A 19,260-nucleotide genomic window follows, 5' to 3' on the forward strand; every position below is an offset into this window, starting at 1 on the left:
CCTGATCCAGAGCCCTGTCAGTTCAGTGCCTTCCTTCTGCCTGTCTTTTAGCATTTGCCATGAGAGCTTTTAAAGAGGGAACAGTAGGAGCCAGGCTCAGCTCCTGAGTCACTCTATGGAAGGCTGAGGCCCATGGCCCCTCTTGCTCATGGCTGGGGTCGTCAGGATGCAGGCTCTGACCTGACAGGAGGCTGGTATGGAGTGGTGTCAGGGAGGTCCTGCAGGCTGGTGGCAGAGAGCCTGTGATTGGTGCTAAGTGGATGCTGCACTTAGAACTTCTCAGCCCAACATGGCTTGGGGTTCATAAATGAAGTGTGGTTTTAGGTTTGATTTTACACAGACAGGGACATGAGAGTGCCTGTTCTTGTCTGTTTCTGCTAAATCTGCCTACAGACAAGCTGTGACCCCAGGATTTGTCTGAGGGGTGTGGGTGGACACAGGGATGTCCACATTACCTGCTCACCCACCCACATGGTGGAAGCACCCACTTTGGTCCAGGACCCTCAGGGAAGGCGATGGCCCTGCACCCCACCTTGCATCCCTGTCCCCTGTGCCCCCAGATCCTGCTTGGCCACCCACCTCCATACGCCGTGGACATCACCACCCAGGTCCCCACGGTGCCCGCACCTGCTGCCGTTATCTCCCCACCTCTGCCAGAAGCGCTGCCGCCTGCTGCCCCCGAGCTCCTGCCTCAGCTCCCTGGCTCCCTGGCCCCCACAGTGGTGGCGCCTGCTCAGAGCTTGTCTGTCCAGACTACTGCGCTCCTGCCGCCTGCTAACTTGCCGTTGCCCAGCGGGCCTGGGGTCACTGGCCCCTGCCCAGCCGTTCAGCTGACGGTGGAGCCGGCCCCGGAGGTGTGTGACCCTCCCCTTGGGGGCCTGGCCCCCAGCCTGTCACCCTGATCCCTGACCCCACCGTCATGGCAGCCTTCCTGTATGGTGACCTTGGGTCTCAGCCCTAGAAGTCGGGGATGCCCTCGGGAGGGTGGAAGCATGTGCCAAGGGACAGCTGCGGATGCTACTCTTGCCTCCCTCTGCTGTCCTTGGGTGTATCACACTTTACTTAGACACATGCCCAGGTGGAGACCATGGTTTTTATACATGGATTTAGAGAGCTTTTCTTTGGAAATGATGGGAAGGCCTGTGACAATTCTTCCTGGGATGTGTTCTCCCACGTAGGGATTGGCAAAGGGGTTTAGCACATTTGGAAAGGAGGGCAGCTCCAGCTCTTGGGAATCTGCTTGGCTGCCAGCATTGAACAAGATAAAGCCCATCACTCCTGCCACTTGTGTGGTCTCACTGTAGTCAGAGGGAGCGGGTGGGGCAGGAGGCAGGGAGACAGCAGGCTGTGTGACTGTGTTGTGGGGTGTGAATGTGACCCAACCTCCTTTCCATGGTTTTATTTCAGGAGCAGGCCTCACAGGACAAGCAGCCCAGCCTCCCTCAGAGCTGTGAGAGGTAACAGCACACATGTGTCGGGGCTTCTAACAATGTCCCCCATTGCCATTCCTGACCTCAGGCCCTCAAGGAGCTCCTTGGGGGTCTCTCAGTGCTGATTCTCCCAGTTGAGTGCTGGGTCCTGGTGTTGGTCTGTGGTGCTGAGGACCTTCTAGAAGGGGGAGAGTCAGCGGCCTGGGGACCATGGGGAGGCTGGGAGGGCAGGGCAGAGTCCTGCCCACATCCCAGGTTGCCCAGTGCCCCAGTCATGAAGAATGTCGTGTTTGGGGAGGGAACTAGTTATGGGACGTGACAGTGGGTCCCACCCTTCTGGTGCACCAATGCCAAGCCTGGTGCAAGCTCCTCAAATCCTTGACGTGTTCCCATTGCTGTTGAGCAGATGGGGGGACTGAGGTCTTGGGGAATGGGGGTGGAGAGGGGATTGTATCTTAATCCTAACATTTACCTTGAGCCGGTTAAGCCTGATTCACAGGCCAGGAGCAAAGCGAACTGAGGTCCCGGGTCAGAAAGGCCATGTGTTTCTCACGATCCCAGCGGTACCCAGGACAGATGTCACTGGGGAGAAGGGACAGTGGGCTCAGGAGTCTCTCTGCTGGGCATGGCCAGATTTAGACCCTCTGGCTGACAGTAAAGTTTCTGGCTGTTTCCTAAAAAACCAACTTTCATATGCGAAGCAGGCTTATAGGCCCATCCCCTGGGTGCTTCAGTGTTCTTGGTTTTTGCGTAGCTACGGAGGTTCCGACGTCCCTTCTGGAAGAGAAATGAGTGACAGCTGTGAAGGTGCATTTGGTGGGGGGAAGCTGGAAGGCAAGGCTGCCCGGAAACATCACCGCAGGTCCACGCGTGCACGCTCCCGCCAGGAGCGAGCCAGCCGACCCCGGCTGACCATTCTGAATGTGAGTAGCCAGGCAGAACAGGCTGGCAAGACAGGGCTGGCTAGGCACAGTCTCTTGCCTGGTCTCACTGCCTGGGCATCCTGTAGGTGTGCAACACAGGTGACAAGATGGTGGAGTGTCAGCTGGAGACGCACAACCACAAGATGGTGACGTTCAAGTTCGACCTGGATGGGGATGCACCTGATGAGATCGCTACCTACATGGTAAGGCCTGGGAGCTCTTGTGGCTCAGCAGTAAAACCTGCCTAGCAACCACGAAGATGTGAGTGCAATCCTTGGCCTTGCTCAGTGGCTTAAGGATCCAGCGTTTCTGTGAGCTGTGGTGTAGGCCAGCAGCTACATTTCCAATTCGACCCCTAGCCTGGGAACTTCCATATGCCAAGGATGCAGCCCTAAAAAGCAAAAAAAGAGAGAGAGAGACAGAATACATGGTAAGGTGGGGTGTACTGCCTGGTCAGAAGAGGCAATGACCCTGCCTTGGGACTGTGAAGCTGTCTCCTTTGTGTCCCTCAAGTGCATGCCTCCAAGCCCACTGAGGAGATATTGGATGCCAGTCTTCCCTATCCTCATGCCTCTGCCTGCTGTGGGCAGCACTGGCCCATCACCTGGAGGGCCTACTTCTCACACTGTGGCTTCTCTTGCTAAACCGTGCAGCTCCTACGGTGGGGACTGGGCCCCCTGACTGGGTCTCCCCTCTTGGGCTTAGTCCAAAGCAGAAATCAGGCAAAGCATTCAGTGAAGTCTCAGCTTGGCCACTGGCCTGAGGCACGTACCCACCGGCAGGTTGCTTGTTCTCTTATAGGTAGAGCACGACTTCATCCTGCAGGCCGAGCGGGAGACCTTCATCGAGCAGATGAAGGACGTCATGGACAAGGCAGAGGACATGCTCAGTGAGGACACGGATGGCGACCGTGGCTCCGACCCAGGGGTGAGCCCGCCGCACCTCGGCACCTGTGGCCTGGGCGCCAGGGAGGTGAGTCCTGGAAATGAGGTCCTGGGAGGTCTGGGTCTGACTCTCTCCCAGCTCCAGGCTCTATGAGCACAATGCCGTGATGTTGCCTGCTGGAGGAGCCTGCAGGTCAGGCAGTGTTGGGTGAGGTGGCCTGGAGCGTGAGTGCCTTCAGTCCAGCTGGAAAGGTCCGAGCTCCCAAGGCCCCTCCTGATTTGAGGCCATGTTGTGCTCTGAAGGAAGTTCTTATTCCATGCAGTCTTCTGAGTTCTGATCCTTTACCTCCTTCAGGAGAGTCGCCAATCCCAAGCAAATGCTCCTGTGTATCAGCAAAATGGTACGTCTCCCTTTAAGGCCATACCCACCAACCAGGTATGTGTTTGGAGGAGGCATTTCTGTCATTGTCCTTTGTCTGCCTTCCAGCAGGCATTTCATAAGAGCCCCCTACCCCCCGCCACTGAGCATATTGTAAGGGGTTTTGGCTATCACACTTGGGGGTTGCTGGAGTGTGTGGTGAGCATGCCCCCATCTGGGGACAGCTGCCCAGTCTGAGGAGCCATGTCTAGCCCACATATGGTGTGGTATTCCAGCCAGCATTACCCCTTCACTGATGCACATGGCTGTCCTGGGGACTAAGCTTGTGCTGGGGAGGGGGGGACTTGTGAGAGCCTCTGACTGCCAGTGAAATGAGGAACCCCTGAGCAGGCTGTACATCCTCCCCACTTGTGTAAGAAGAATTGCCCAAATCCCCTATGGCACGTCTTGTGCTGGTAGCAAAGGATCATGCCAGCCTTGGGAGAAACCTGCTCGCTCTCACTAGATGTTCTTGTCCTTCCCCTTAGTCCTGCACACTGGGAAGAGGTGGTTTATCATCTGTCCAGTGGCTGAGCACCCAACAACAGAGGCTCCTGAGTCTTCGCCCCCACTTCCTCTGAGCCAACCAAGCCAAGGTACGAGCAGCCAGAACCCTCTGATCATTTGGCATGACTCCTCCTATATATTACTCCACATCACCTCATGATCCTCAGCCTGGCTTTACATGTTTTGCCAGCATGTGCTGTTTGCCCAGCAGAGTGCCAGAGCCGTACCCTGAGCTATTGCTTGAAAGCCCGGGGCAGCCTGTGGTTTTGTTTTCTTGTCTTAGATTTCCTCCAAATGAGCCAAGTCAAGGCAGCACTCAGGCTTGGGCCTGCCACTTACCTTCACTGTGCAGGTGAGGTACATGAGCTGCACAGGCATGTGTTAAAGGGCTCTGTTGTCACTCTTTCTTACCAGTGTTGTTGTGGAAAAAGTCTCAGGGAAAATTTTGATATGAACAGGAATGAAAATACAACACTTTGAAATGTGTGGGATATAGCTAAGGAGATAATTAAAGGGAAATTTATAGTCCTAAATGATTAGAGGAAGAAAGAAGTCTCAAATCAATAACCCAAGCTTTCATCTTGAGAAACCAGGAAAACTAGAACAAAATCCAAAGCAAGCAATAGGAAGGAAATAAAATAAGAGCAGAAATAAATGAAATTTGAAATAAAAACCATAAAAAAGACAATGGAACAAAGAAGTGATTCTTTGGGGGAAAAAAATCAATAAAAGGATTAGCCTCTTGTAAGACTGACAAAGGAGAAGACGCAACATACTAGTATCAGGAATGAAACAGGAGACATCACTACAGCCCTGCGTAAAGGATAATAATCCTGGAATCACAGTCATGGAATACTGTGAACAAATCTACACACATAAATTTGACAACTTAGATGAAAGACACTAATTCTATGGAAGCTACAAACTATTAAAGCTCATCCATATGGAATAGATAATACTGAATACTCCTATATCTATTAATAGGAATGAATTTGCAGTGAAAAATCTCCCCACAGAACTTTCTAGATCCAAATAGTTTCACTGGTATATTCTACTAAACATTTTTTTAAAAAGGAAAAAACACCAATTCTTTGCAGTCTCTACACCATTTTCATCCAGAAAATGGAAACAGAAGGAACACTTCTCAAATCGTGTATGAAGCCAGCATTGCCCTCATAGCAAAACCACACAAAGGCAGGACCACCAAAGTGTGACAGACCCAAATCTTTCATGGATATAGAAGGAAAAAGTAAAATACTAAAAAGTCAGAGTTCCCATCGTGGCTCAGTGGAAACAAATCTGACTAGTATCCATGAGGACACAGGTTCGATCCCTGGTCTCACTCAGTGGGTTAAGGATCTGCCGTTGCCATGAGCTGTGGTGTAGGTCACAGATGCGGCTTGGATCCCGCATTGCTGTGGCTGTGGTGTAGGTCAGCAGCTGTAGCTCCGATTGGACCCCTACCCTGGGAACCACCACATGCTGTGGGGAAGCCCTAAAAAGCAAAAAAAAAAAAAAAAAAAAGTCAAATCCAGCAATATATAAAAGGAGCAATATACAATAACAAAACAGTATATCCTGGGAAAGCAATATTAAAAAATCAATTAATTCACTGTACTAATATCAATGGGAATTTCCCTTACAAAGAGAAAGATACATGATCATATCAGTTGATACAGAAAAAGTATTTGACAAAATACAACTATTCATGATAAAAATGCTCAGCAAACTAGGGACACAAGGAAACTTTCTCAACCTGACAAAGAGCATCTACAGAACACAGACAGCCAATATATTTAGTGATGAAAAGCCAAATATGTTTTCCCTGAGATTGGGATCAAGGCATAGATATCCACTCTCTCTGTTCCTATTCATCATCAAACTAGAAATCTCAGATTCCAGAAATCTCAGATTGCATGAAACAGAAAGAAAAGTGGACTTCTCATCATGGCTCGGTGGTTAACAAACCCTGACTAGGATCCATGAGGATGCAGGTTTGATCCCTGGCCTCACTCAGTGGGTTAAGGATCCGGCATTGCCGTGAGCTGTGGTGTAGGTCTCAGACGCAGCTTGGATCCCATGTTGCTGTGGCTATGGTGTAGGCTGGCAGCTGTAGCTCTGATTGGACCCCTAGCCTGACCTCCATATGCCACAGGGGCGGCTCTCAAAAAACAAAAGATGGAAAAAAAGAAAAGAAAGAAAAAAATAAAATGTATGTGGATTGAAAAGGAAGAAATAAAACTGTCTCTGCAGCTAATATCATTTTATATAGAAAAAAATCAAAATGGTTGTAAAGAACAAATAAGTCTCAGAACTAGTAAGTGAGTTTAGCAAGATTACAGAATATATAATCAACAAAAATAACCATATGTCTATAGGCTGACAGTGAACAATTAGAAACTAAAATTTGGACTATTCATAGAGCTCAAAAAAAGGATACATAGTTATAAATTTAACAAAAATATACAGAATCTGTATGGTGAAAACTCCAAAATATTGATGAAATGGATTAATTAATGATGGCCTAAATGGAGAAACATACTACATTTATCAGTTGGAAGACTTAACATAGTAAAAATATTGGCTCTCTAAAGTGATATATAGATTTAATAAAATACCAGTAAGAATTCAGACAGGATAATATAGTCAGATGTAGTCAGGCTGACTCTAAAATTTACATTGAAGTACAAAGGTAATTTAAATATCTAAAGCAGTTTTGAAAAAGGAGAATGAAGTTGGAGGAATCACAATAATAAGACTTCCTATAATATTACAGTAACCCAAACAGCATAGTATTGCCAAAGGGATTGACACAAAGATCAGTGGGAAAAAATACCCAGAAATATGGCCGCTTGAGTTTTTGACAAAGATACAAAAGGAATTCAATGAAGAAAGGATAGTCTTTGCAATAAATGTGTGTTGGGCTGACTGGTTGGTCATCCATATGCAATAATTGAATCTTGACCTATGCCTGACATACTATACCAAAAAATGAACTCAAAATTCATTGTATAGCCAAATAAAAAATGTAAAACCATATAACTTTCAGAAGAAAACATTGGCGGAAAACCTTTGTGATCTGTGCCAGGGAGTTCTTAGACCTAACACCAAAAGTATAACCCATAAAAAAAGAACATTGATAAATCAGACATCATAAAAATAAAACTATTCTGCTCTGTGAAAATCACTAGTAAGAAAATGAAAGGACAAGCTATAAACCGGGAAAAAATACTTGTAAATTACATATACAGCATAGTATTTGTTCCTGAAATATGTAAAGAACTCTCAAAACTCATCAGTAAGAAAACAAACAACTCAATGAAAAAATGGACAATGGACTTGAACAGACACTTTTCTGAAGAGAAAATAAGGATGGCAGTTAAGCACATTTTAAAAATTAATGTCATTGACTACCAGGGAAATGCAAATTAAAATGCAAATTAAAGCCCCAGTGAGGGATCACTACATACCTTGAGTGGCTAAACTAACAGTATGAAGTTTTTGGAGTGGCTATGGAGCAACTGGATCTCTCAAATATAAATTGTTAGTGGGAATGAAAATGGTACAGCTATTCTGGGAAACAATTTGACTTTTTTTTTTTTTCTTTGTCTTTTTAAGGCAACACCTGCTGCATTTGGAAGTTCCCAGGCTAGGGGTTGAATTGGAGCTGTAGCTGTCAGCCTACACCACAGCCACAGCAACGTGGGATCCTCAACCCACTGAGCAGGACCAGGGATCGAAACCATGTCCTCATGGATACTGATTGGGTTCGTTAACCACTAAGCCATGACAGGAACTCCTAATTTGACATTTAAAAAATAATAGCTATACTTAATATATGATACAGCAATTTCATTCAGTATTTACCATGGAGAAATGAAAGCTCCTGTTCACTAAATGCTTATGTATAAATGTAGCAGTTCAGATGCCTATTTGCCCAAACTGGAAACAACCCAAATATCCTAAAGTGGGTGAATGGACAAACAAATGGTGGTACTTCAGAAAAGAAACAAAATATTGACACTTGCAGCAACATGAACCCCAAAGGCATACTGAGTGAAAGAAGCCGTCTCAAAAGGCTATGTCCTGGGAGTTCCCTTCGTGTCACAGTGGTTAGCGAATCTGACTAGGAACCATGAGGTTGCGGGTTCGATCCCTGGTCTTGCTCAGTGGGTTAAGGATCTGGCATTGCTGTGAGCTATAGTGTAGTTTGCAGACGCGGCTCGAATCTGGCATTGCTGTGGCTCTGGCGTAGGCCGGCAGATGCAGCTTCGATTAGACTCCTAGCCTGGAACCTCCATGTGCCTTGGGGGTGGCCCTAGAAAAGGCAAGAAGACCAAAAAAAAAAAAAAAAAAAAAAAAAAAAAAGTCTATGTCCTGTATAATCCATTTACAATGACAGTCTCAAAGAAACTGTAGATAGAGAACAGGATTATTGTTTGCCAGGAGTTAGAGGTAGGGGAAGAATGTATGAAGGGATGGCACAAGGAAGTTTTTTGGGAGTAGTTGAATTGTCATGTGCCTTAATTATGGTAGTAATTATATGAATGTAAGTATGCTGAAATTCCCAGAACTCTATACCTAAAGAAAAAGTCCATTTTACTGTATGATAATTTAGAAGTGAAGAAAAGTTTACACATGTTGAAAAAGAAACTTACAACCAGGCAGATAATGAGGCAAGATAGCATGAAAGGAAAGCAGCAGCAACAGACAATGAAAGAGACCCTCAGACTTCTATTTTAGGCCAAAATGGACAATAGACACTGGGTTTATTTTCCCTTAAGACAACTAAAAATCAGGAGTTCCCGTGGTGGCTTAGTGGTAATAAACCTGACTAGTACCCATGAGGATGTAAGTTTGATACCTGGCCTTGCTCAGTGAGTTAAGGATCCAGTGTTGCCATGAGCTGTGGTACAATTAACAGATGCAGCTCGGATCCCTGTTGCTGTGGCTGTGGTGTAGGCAGGCAGCTTCAGCTCTTATTCCACCCCTAGCCTGGGAACTTCCGTATGCTGCAGTGCAGCCCTAAAAAGACCAAACAACAACAACAACTATAAATGCATGCAAAATATATGAAACAATGTTTTTTAAGCCTTTGAACATAAGGCACTGAAGAATATTGATCCCTGTAAGACTGAAAAAATCCTGAGCTGACTGCAGAGAGAGTTTCCACACTACGGAGCAGGGAGCAAGGGACCCAAGTAGAGCTCTGCAAACTTCCCATGGTCAGGAGACTTACCTAAGAGTTTGAGAAAAAGCCCATGGGCCAGAGAGTTTGCCAGGTAGAGTTCTGGAGAGCAGGGAGTACCACAAAGAGGAAAAAAAAAGTCTGGAGATGGACAGATGATTCACCTTGATTAATTTGTACAGTACTGTATGTGAGGAAACTAGCTAGTGCCAGGAAATGAACCATCTCAAAGGATTAGAGAGAAAGATGCTAGAACTCATATGGGCCAGGGAATGTCTGCTCTCAGCAGTCAGCTGGAAAGTCTTATAACTGAAGGGACATTGGGTAGAGTTCTGAAAAGGGCCTTGCCTCAATCTTGGAGGAGAATAATTAGCCCTAGACTAAATGTGGTTCCTGTCCTGCCTAATGAATCTTAAGAGCTCAGTGGGTTAAGGATCCCACATTGCTGTGAGCTGTGGTGTAGGTCACAGACACTGCTCAGAACCCATGTTGCTGTGGTTGTAGTATAGGCTGGCAGCTTCAGCTCTTATTTGACCCCTAGCCTGGGAACTTCAATATGCTGCAGGTGTGGCCCTAAAAAGACAGAAAAAAAAAAACCCCAAAAAAACCCATCTGAAAAGATCAAGCCAGAGTAGCTTAAATGCATCCCATAACAAAGATTGTTATTATGAATACAAATTCATGTAGTACCCAAGAAGACAAACTTTACATTGCTGTCCAATCAGAATTACCAGGCAGAACAATATGAGAAAAATTCCACTTTCTAACCAACACATAGCTGACACAATTGTTAGAATTAGCAGACAAGCATGTCAATACAGTTATTCAACTATGTTACATATGTCCAAAAGCTATAGGAAAAGAATGTAATTTACCACTGGAAAAGAAACAATCTGTATGGTCATTTCAATAAGTTCAGGAAAGGAATTTGACAAATTTCAACAACTGTAAACATCCTCAGCAAGCTCAGTATGCACTGGTTGGGTTAAACTTGATAAGGTGTCTCTAGGACTTGTATAGTGAAAACTACAAGGGGAAGGGAATTGAACTCATAGGGCTCCTGGGGTCTTGTGCTGTTGGAAATTGAGCAAAATCAGGAATGTATATTGTTGTCTGTGGTATACCTTTGTGAGAGTTGTGAAATAGAAGATAACTTCCACCCTCATAGGGAGGAGTGGAATGGGGAAGAACTTTTTAAAAACGAAAGGCAAAGAAGGAGAGAAAAAGCAATATTGAACATGGTGAATTATATAGAAGGTCATTAATTAGTAAGATGGTAGTTTTAACCCCAATAGATGAATAATTAAGTGCAAATGAAATAAATCTCAAAGTTGTCAGATGTGAAAAAAAAGAGAGAACAAACCAATAACAAACTAAGACGTAAGACTGCAAAAAGTGAAGAGTGAAGAAATGGAAAAAGGGAATTTCCACTGTGACACAGTGGGTTAAGAATCCAGCCACAGTGGGTCACTGTGGAGGTGTGGGTTTGATCCCTGGCTTGGCACATTGGATTAAAGGATTTGGAATTGCCACAGCTGTGGCATGGTCACCCTTGTGGCTTGGATTCAGTCCCTGACCCAGGAACTTCTGTGTGCCACAGGTGTGGCCATTAAAATGAGAAAAGAAGAAATGAAGAACGATAAAGCATACAAACACTAACCTAAAGAAAGCTAGAGTAGATCTTTTTATATCAGACAAAATAGACTTTGAGGCACAAAACCAATGGTGAAAGATTCAGCTTGCTAGGAAAATCAAATAATTCTATATTTGCATGTCTTTAATAACACAGCCTCAAAATATATAAAGCAAAAATTAACAGAACTTGAAGTTCCCATTGTGGCTCAGTGGAAAGGAATCTGACTAGTAACCATGAGGAATCAGATTTGATCCCTGGCTTCACTCAGTAGGTTAAGGATCTGGCATTACTGTGAGCTGTGGTGTAGGTTGCAGATGCTGACTGGGATCTTGTTTTGCTTTGGCTATAGCGTAGGCCGGCAGCTGCAACTCTGATTGGACCCCTAGCCTGGGACCTTCCATATGCCGTGGGTGCAGCACTAAAAAGACAAAAAAAAAAAAAAATTAACAAAACTAAATGAAGAAATAGAGTAGTCTACATTATCATGGGAGTTTTAACCTTTAGAATGTGAAAACAAAAATCAATAAGGCTATAAAGGATTTCAACAGTAGAATGGGCAGTCCTGTTCTTTATATAAGACACCCAACAGCTGAGGAATGCATTTTTTTCAAGTCCTCATAAACTTTTAATATTAACCATATGCAGAACACAAAGCAAATCTCAAATTTAAAAGTATCAAAATCACTCACTGAATGTTCTGTCACTACAGCTGGGAGTAAGCTAGAATTCGAAAACAAGAAGATAGTTAAAAAGTCCCCACATGGGAGTTCTTGTTGTGGCTCAGCAGGTTAAGAGCCAATTAGTATCCATGAGGATATCAGTTTGATCCCTGGCCTTGCTCAATGGGTTAAGGGCCAGGTGTTGCCACAAGCTGCTGTGTAGTTCACAGGCATGGCTCAGATCCCATGTGGCTGTGGCTGTGGCATAGGCTGGCAGCTGCGGCTCCAATTCTACCCCTAGCCTGGGAACTTCCATATGCCACAGGTGCTACCCTAAAAAGGAAAAAGAGAAGAGTTTCCACATGTTGGAATCCTCATGGCTCAGCAGTTGAAGGATCTGGCCCTGTCACTTCTGTGACTTGGGTTGCCACTGTGGTGTGAATTTGATCGCTGGCTCAGGAACTTCTGAATGCTGAGGGTGTGGCCAGAAAAAAAAAAAAAAAGAAATGCATCTATAATATCTCATAAAGAAAAGAAATTATAATGGAAAATATTCTGTGTTATAATGATGTGAAAATCATGCAAATGAAAATATTACATATCAAAACTTGGGAAGTTCCTACTGTGGTGCAGTAGGCCAATGATCTGGCTTGTCTCTGTGGTATTGCCATTTTTACCCTGGGCCCGCACAGTGGGTTGAGGATTCAGCATTGCCACAGCTGTGGCTTAGGTCACAGATGCAGCTCAGATTCAACTCCTGGCCTGGGAGCCTCCATGTGCCACAGGTGCAGGAAAAAAAAATAGACAAAAAAAACTTGTGGGATGCAGCTAAATCCATATTTTGCAGAAACTTTGTGGCCTCAAATATACATATTAGAAAGGAATAAAAGCTAAAAATCAATGAAATAGATCCACTGTAAAAAGTTAGAGAAAACGGAATGCAAATAAAAGGAAGAAATAAAACATGTAAAAGCATGAATCAATGAAATATACAATAGTGTATCAAGAAAGCTTTAAGGTTGGGTTGGTTCTTTGTCATGGATAATAGAATTGTTAAGGCCCTGGTGAGATGGACTTCAGCCAAGAGAGAATGCACGGTCAGTATCAGGAATGAAAAAGAAGGACATTGCTCCTTTATGAAGAAAAAGATAAGAGAGGAGTTCCCATCATGGCTCAGCGGAAACAAATCTGACTAGTATCCATGAAGACACAGGTTCAATCCCTGGCCTCACTCAGTGGGTTAAGGAATTGGCATTGCTGTGAGCTGTGGTGTAGCTTGCAGAGGCAGCTCAGATGTGGCATTGCTGTAATTGTGGCATAGGCCAGCAGCTACAGCTCTGGTTCAACTCCTATCTGGAAACCTCCATATGCACCAGATGTGGCCCTAAAAAAAAAGACCAGAAAGAAAGAAAGAAAAAGATAAGAGTGTATTCTATATAACATCTTGCCAATAAATTTGAAAACTTCTATGTATGTTGTCCTGGAGAAATGTAACTTAACCCCACTTATATAGAAGAAACAGAAAAGCTGAAAAGTGCTATAAACATTAAAAAATTTTAATCAGTTAAAAACCTTCTCACATTTATGCTTTGTGGTGGCAGGATTACTGGAACAGCTCAGCATATAAACTTGCAGATTAGGTGCAGGCAGGAAAGAGAATTTTTTCTTTTCAGAAGGATTCAGGGGTTCTGGGCCTGACTCCATTATACAGAACTAGAATTAATATCTGTTACTAGAGCAATCATGTGGCCATGGGACTGGACTGCACAGACTGACTTGTGAGCAAGTTACATGCACATTCCTGGACTTGAAAGTAGGAACAGCTTTTCTCTAGAGGAAATTCAAAGTGGTGCCACACGAGGGAGGGGACAAATACTATGTAATCAAACCTGAAATGCTTTCATGATAGTGAGAAATGTGGACTCATTCAGATGTTGGAAAAGAGGTGATAATTGTTGAGAAAAAAGAAAAAAGACAAAAGGTTCACGAGGGGAATGGAGAACTCTGCCCAGATTTTAAAAGACCCTCAGAAAATAATGGGGAGGAGTGACACCAGCAAGATTGCAGAGTAGGAGATAACTGCATTCATCTTCCCATAAAAACAACAATTAGACATTGATCTATAAATGGAAACAGCTGTGGGATGGCTTAGGAGCCCAATTAAGAACATGTGGCAACAAAGTGAAGCAGTAATGGAGAATAACTGCACAGAGAAGACTGGGAGAGATCTGCTTAGATGAGATGTCAAGAGATGGCTAGCAACAAAGAAGGCTGAGGTGTCTGTATCAGCCACACAGCCTGTGTCAGCATGGTCCTCAGTTGCCTGCTCTGTGGAGGACCCCATTTGCTAAGGAACTCTACATACAGTCCCCATGGCATCTGTGGGCTCCCCCCCCACAGTTTTCCCAGTGGAAGACCCTATAGTGGTAGCGGCATGGACCTCTATTGCATACTCCAGAGAAGTCACTGGAAGCTTTCACCATCAAGATAACCAACAACCACATTGCCACAGAGCCCCCAGGGAGGGAAATGCTGCTGCTGCACCTTATCCATCACTCCCCTGGAAGGAGCTGCTATTGTGCTGCCACATGACCAGGATTGCCAGCTGCTTCCCTCAACCCTGTGCACATGCCAGACCCCAGAACCTTGGCTATTGCAGTTGCACCCGTGTTTCAGATCCCAGTTCCATGTTCATGCACCTGAGACACTGGAGCTACCACTGCTGTGGATAGTCAGCATCCTAGAACCTGTAGCCATCATCCCTCCATGAATGCCTGCACTCCAGACTTCTGCTTTGTGTCTGTGCCATGTGTACTTAGACATCAGACACCAGTGCTACCACTGCCAACTGGACCCAGTGCCAAGAGGTATGCTGTCAGCCACAAGATCCTCATGGCAGAAAAAGAGATCAGCAGATGCCCAGAAACATTCACCACTGAAGACCCCAACATTCCCCACAGCCATTGTGGCTACCTGCAGTTGAGGACTCCTGCCATCTTTACCTGCACTGACCCCAGCTGGTGGAGGTGCACTGAGACTACACTGCTGGGCCTGCTCTGTAACTGGAACCAACATGCCCCAACTATCCCATGCACCCACTGGCAGGTGAAAGTCTTCCCCACCAAAATCAGTTTATAAAGTCTAGAAGAGATGACTTCTCTGTCAGATGCAGAGATATCAACACAAGTTTATAAGAAACATGAAAAAGCAAGGAAACGTGACACTACCAAAAAGAGCACAGTAGTTTTCCAGGAGCTGACACCAAAGAATTGAAGATCTGTAAATTGTCATAGAATTCAAACTGACTGTTTTAAGGAAACTTGGTGAGCTGCAAAAGAACACATGTAGACAACTTAACGAAATCAGGAAAAAATACATGAACAAAGTAAGAATTCAGAGAAATAAAAATCCTAAGAAGAACCAAACAAATTCTGAAGCTGAAGAAATACCATGAATGGAATTTAAAAAAAAAAAAGGCAGTAGAGAGCGTCAATAGCAGATTTTATCAAACAGAAGATGGAATCTGTGAACTTGAAGACAGGTCATTTGAAATTACCAGTCATCAAAGAAAAAAGAAAGAATGGGAAAAAGTGAAGCAAGCCAGTGTAAATTATGAGGCACCATCAAGTAACTAATACCCCAGGAGAAGAGAGAGAAAGGACAGAAAACTTCCTTAAGAAATCCCCAAATCTGCAAAGAGTTGCCCATCCAGGTAAATGACTCTCCTAAGTTCCCTTATGGATTTAACCCAAAAAAGAGTTTACCAAGACACATTATATTAAAGCTATCAGCAACCAAAGACAAAGAGAATTTTGAAAGCAGCAGGAGGAAAATAAAACTCATTTTTTTAAAGAGAAGAAGCTTTAATCAGATTTCTCAGGAGAAACCTTGCAGTCCAAGAGAGAGTGGAATAATATATTCAAAGTGTTGGGAAAATAAAAAAACAAAAAAACTGATGACCAAGAATACTACTTTTACTGGCAAAGCTATCCTTCAGAAATGAAGAAGAAATAAAAACTCCCAAACAACAGTTGAGGGAGTTCATCACCCCTATACCTGCTTCATGTAATAGGAACACCCATGAAAGTATTAAATTCACTGGTAAGAGTATTATAGTCATTACAAGTATCATCATAATAGTTGTGTGTAAATCTCTTATCTCTAGTATAATGGTTAAAAGATAAAAGTATGAAAAATAACTATGATTACTGCAATTTTTAAATGATGCACAATATAAAAAGATATGTTGTGACATTAAAAACATTAAATATGTAGAGTTCCCATCATGGTGCAGTGGAAACAAATCTGACTAGGAACCATGAGGTTGTGGGTTCGATTCCTGGTCTTGCTCAGTGGGTTAAGGATCCGGCATTGCTGTGGCTGTGGTGTAGGCCAGCAGCTGTAGTTCCAATTAGACCTCTAGCTTGGGAACCTCCATATGCCAAGGGTGAGGCCCTAAAAAGAAAAAAAAAGGAGTTCCCGTCGTGGCGCAGTGGTTAACGAATCCGACTAGGAACCATGAGGTTGAGGGTTTGGTCCCTGCCCTTGCTCAGTAGGTTAACGATCCGGCGTTGCCGTGAGCTGTGGTGTAGGTTGCAGACGCGGCTCGGATCCCACGTTGCTGTGGCTCTGGCATAGGCCGGTGGCTAGAGCTCTGATTCAACCCCTAGCCTGGGAACCTCCATATGCCGCGGGAGCGGCCCAAGAAATAGCAACAACAACAACAACAACAACAATAAAAGACAAAAGACAAAAAGACAAAAAAAGAAAAGAAAAAACATTAAATGTGTGTGGTGAATCAGTAGCACATTGAAATAATCATACTCCACAATCATGTGGGATTTATTCCTGAGATGCAAGGATGGTTCAACATAAGCAGATCAATAAATGTGATACAGCACATAAACAAAATGAAAAACAAAAGGGTTAATATCTAAAATATGCAAGGAACTCACATAACTCACTAGCAAACCCCCAGATAATCCAATTTAAAATGGACAAAGAATCTGAATAGACATATTTCCAAAGAGACTTATGAATTACCAACAAGTATATGAAAAGGTGCTCAACCTCACTAATCCTCAAGGAAATGCAATTCAAAACCAAAATGAGATTTCCCTCATGCCTGTTAGGGTGGCCATCATCAAAAAGACAATAGATGACAAATGTTGGTGAGAATGTGGCAAAAGGGGTGATATAAATGTTGGAGGGAATGTAAATTGGTAAAGCCATTATGGAAAATAGTATGGAGGGTCCTCAGAAAATTAAACCTAGAACTACCATATATGTTCCAGCAGTCGACTTCTGGATATGTATCCAAAGGAACTGAAATCACTGTTTTGGAGAAATATCATACCCCTATGTTCATTACAGTACTATTCACAAGAACTAAGATACAGAAACAATTTAAATGTGACCAATTGAATGGGTAAAGAAAACATGGCAAATATACACAGTGAAATAACCAAAAAAAAGAAGGAAATCCTGCCATTTGTGACAATGTGGATGGATTGGAGGTCGTTATGCTAAATAAGTCAGGTCAAGCAAAGAAAGACCAGTGCTGTCTGATCTCAATTATATGTGGAATTTGGAGGGAAAAATACAGTTGAGCTCATAGAACCACTAAGTGAAATGGTGCTTACCAGAGGCATGAATTAAAGAAGTATGTGATTTTCTCAGTCCAGTCCGTGGGGGAAAGCATTTGAGAAAAGTCAACATCCAATAATGACTTTAAATAAATGAATTTTTTTTTTTTTTTTTTTTTTTTTTGCCTTTTCTTGGGCTGCTCCCGTGGCATATGGAGGTTCCCGGGCTAGGGGTCTAATCGGAGCTGTAGCTGCCGGCCTATGCCAGAGCCACAGCAACGTGGGATCCGAGCCGCGTCTGCAACCTACACCACAGCTCACGGCAACGCCGGATCGTTAACCCACTGAGCAAGGACAGGGACCGAACCTGCAACCTCATGGTTCCTAGTCGGATTCGTTAACCACTGCGCCACGACAGGAACTCCAATAAATGAATTTTTTTAATCTGACAAAGTATATCTATTTTAAAGACAGCAAATATTCTTTTTTTTTTTTTTGTCTTTTTAGGGCCACACCTGCAACATATGAAGTTCCCAGGATGGGGGTCAAATGGGCGCTGTAGCTGCCAGCCACAGCCACAGCCACAGTGATGCCAGATCCAAGCCACATCTGTGACCTATGCCATGGTTCACAGCAATGCCGGATCCTTAACCCACTGAGCGAGGCCAGGGATTGAAACCGCGTCCTCATGGATACTAGTTGGATTTGTTACTGCTGAGCCACGATGGGAGCTCCCTAAAAGCAGCAAATATTCTTAACGTTGATATATCGTATGCTTTCTTTTTGAGACAGAGAGCAATATAAGGATACTCATTATCACCACTTACTTTCGGTATCCTACTGGAGGTCCTAGATAGTGCAGTGTAGTGTAAGACACTGTAAAAGGGTTCCTGAAACCAGTTCCAACGTGGGTGTGTGTGTGTGCTTAGGCTCTTCCATACCAACGAGCAATTCTTGGATGCCAGCCAAGTGTCTGAGAATTCAACTCAATTCTGACACTTTCTCTCTGGAAATAGAATCAGATTCCATGGGTAAAGCACTCAGTCCCACAGGACCACTTTCCATTTCAGATGCCAGTCACAAGCCCAGGTTATTACATGTGCATCTGACCAACTGGCTACAAACTGGAGTTTCCAGTCGTACCTGTGAACTCAGGATGCCAATCACAAGTTTAGGTTGTTTCCTGTACTTCTGACTGGCTGGCTGGCTATAGATCAGAGGTTCCCACGATCTCTTCCTTGGGTTGGATTCATTTGCTAGAATGGCTCACAGAAACATATTCATCAGTTTGTCATAAAATGATATTAAAGTATATGAATCAACAAGCAGATAAGATAAGGCAAGGCATTGGCAAAGGGCACAAACTTCCATTTTCTCTCCAGGTGCACTACTCTCCTAATCTCTGTGTGTTCACCAGCCTGCAGGCTCTCTGAAGCCTGGCCTCTAGAGACTTTACGGAGGTTTCAGTACATGAGCATGATTAAATCATTAGCCCTTGGTGGTTAGTGCAACCTGCTGCCCCTCTTCCCTTCCCTGAAATCAAGAGGTGAGACTGAAAGTTCTACCCCTCTGTTCACATGGTCAGTTCTTTTGGCAACCAGCCACCACACTTGAATAGGATCCAAAGATCTTACCTGAAGCATTTTCAGGAACTAAGGTCAAGAGACCAAATATTATACCATTGCTCTTTTTGCTGAGGAGGTTCCAAAGGTTTTGGGGAGCTGTGAGCCAGAAGTGTGAATGAAGACCATGTATATATATGGTCATCTGAATGAGCAAATATACATTTTCCCTATAAATTACAATATTGCAGACATAAAGAAGGAAGAGAAGGTGAGAGGAAGGGAAAGGGGGGGAGAGGCAAGAGGGAGTAAGAAATAAAAAGAAGGAAGGAAAAGCAGTCAGTCTGAAGAAGCTTAGGCCCTGCTTTACACAGTGAAATATGAATTTCTGCACGTGGACCCAGCATCATCCTCTTTGGCACCTTCAAGGTGATTCCAATCTGTAGTCAAGTTTAAGAGCCTATGCCC

The 19,260-nt window shown here is 44.2% G+C and overlaps 1 protein-coding gene across 31 annotated transcripts in view; it reads left to right on the top strand.

The window, feature by feature from the left end:
• WNK2 (WNK lysine deficient protein kinase 2) overlaps positions 1-19,260 on the top strand; it is a 126,263-nt gene that overhangs the window by 71,283 nt on the left and 35,720 nt on the right. For 22 of the 31 annotated variants that reach the window (XR_002342931.1, XR_002342932.1, XR_002342933.1 and 19 more), the window contains 7 exons: positions 561-854; positions 1,408-1,457; positions 2,185-2,353; positions 2,440-2,556; positions 3,155-3,325; positions 3,593-3,638; positions 4,144-4,251. Coding sequence is in view for 28 of the 31 variants with exons in the window: in XM_021088153.1 (XP_020943812.1) it covers positions 561-854; positions 1,408-1,457; positions 2,185-2,353; positions 2,440-2,556; positions 3,155-3,325; positions 3,593-3,638; positions 4,144-4,251 (955 nt within the window). In the remaining 3 variants the exon portion in view is untranslated. The remainder of the gene's footprint in view (positions 1-560; positions 855-1,407; positions 1,458-2,184; positions 2,354-2,439; positions 2,557-3,154; positions 3,326-3,592; positions 3,639-4,143; positions 4,252-19,260) is intronic. The other 9 variants (XM_021088172.1, XM_021088176.1, XM_021088167.1 and 6 more) reach the window with 1 other exon arrangement.

This window comes from Sus scrofa, chromosome 3, assembly GCF_000003025.6.
Source record: "Sus scrofa isolate TJ Tabasco breed Duroc chromosome 3, Sscrofa11.1, whole genome shotgun sequence".
NCBI lineage: Eukaryota > Metazoa > Chordata > Mammalia > Artiodactyla > Suidae > Sus > Sus scrofa.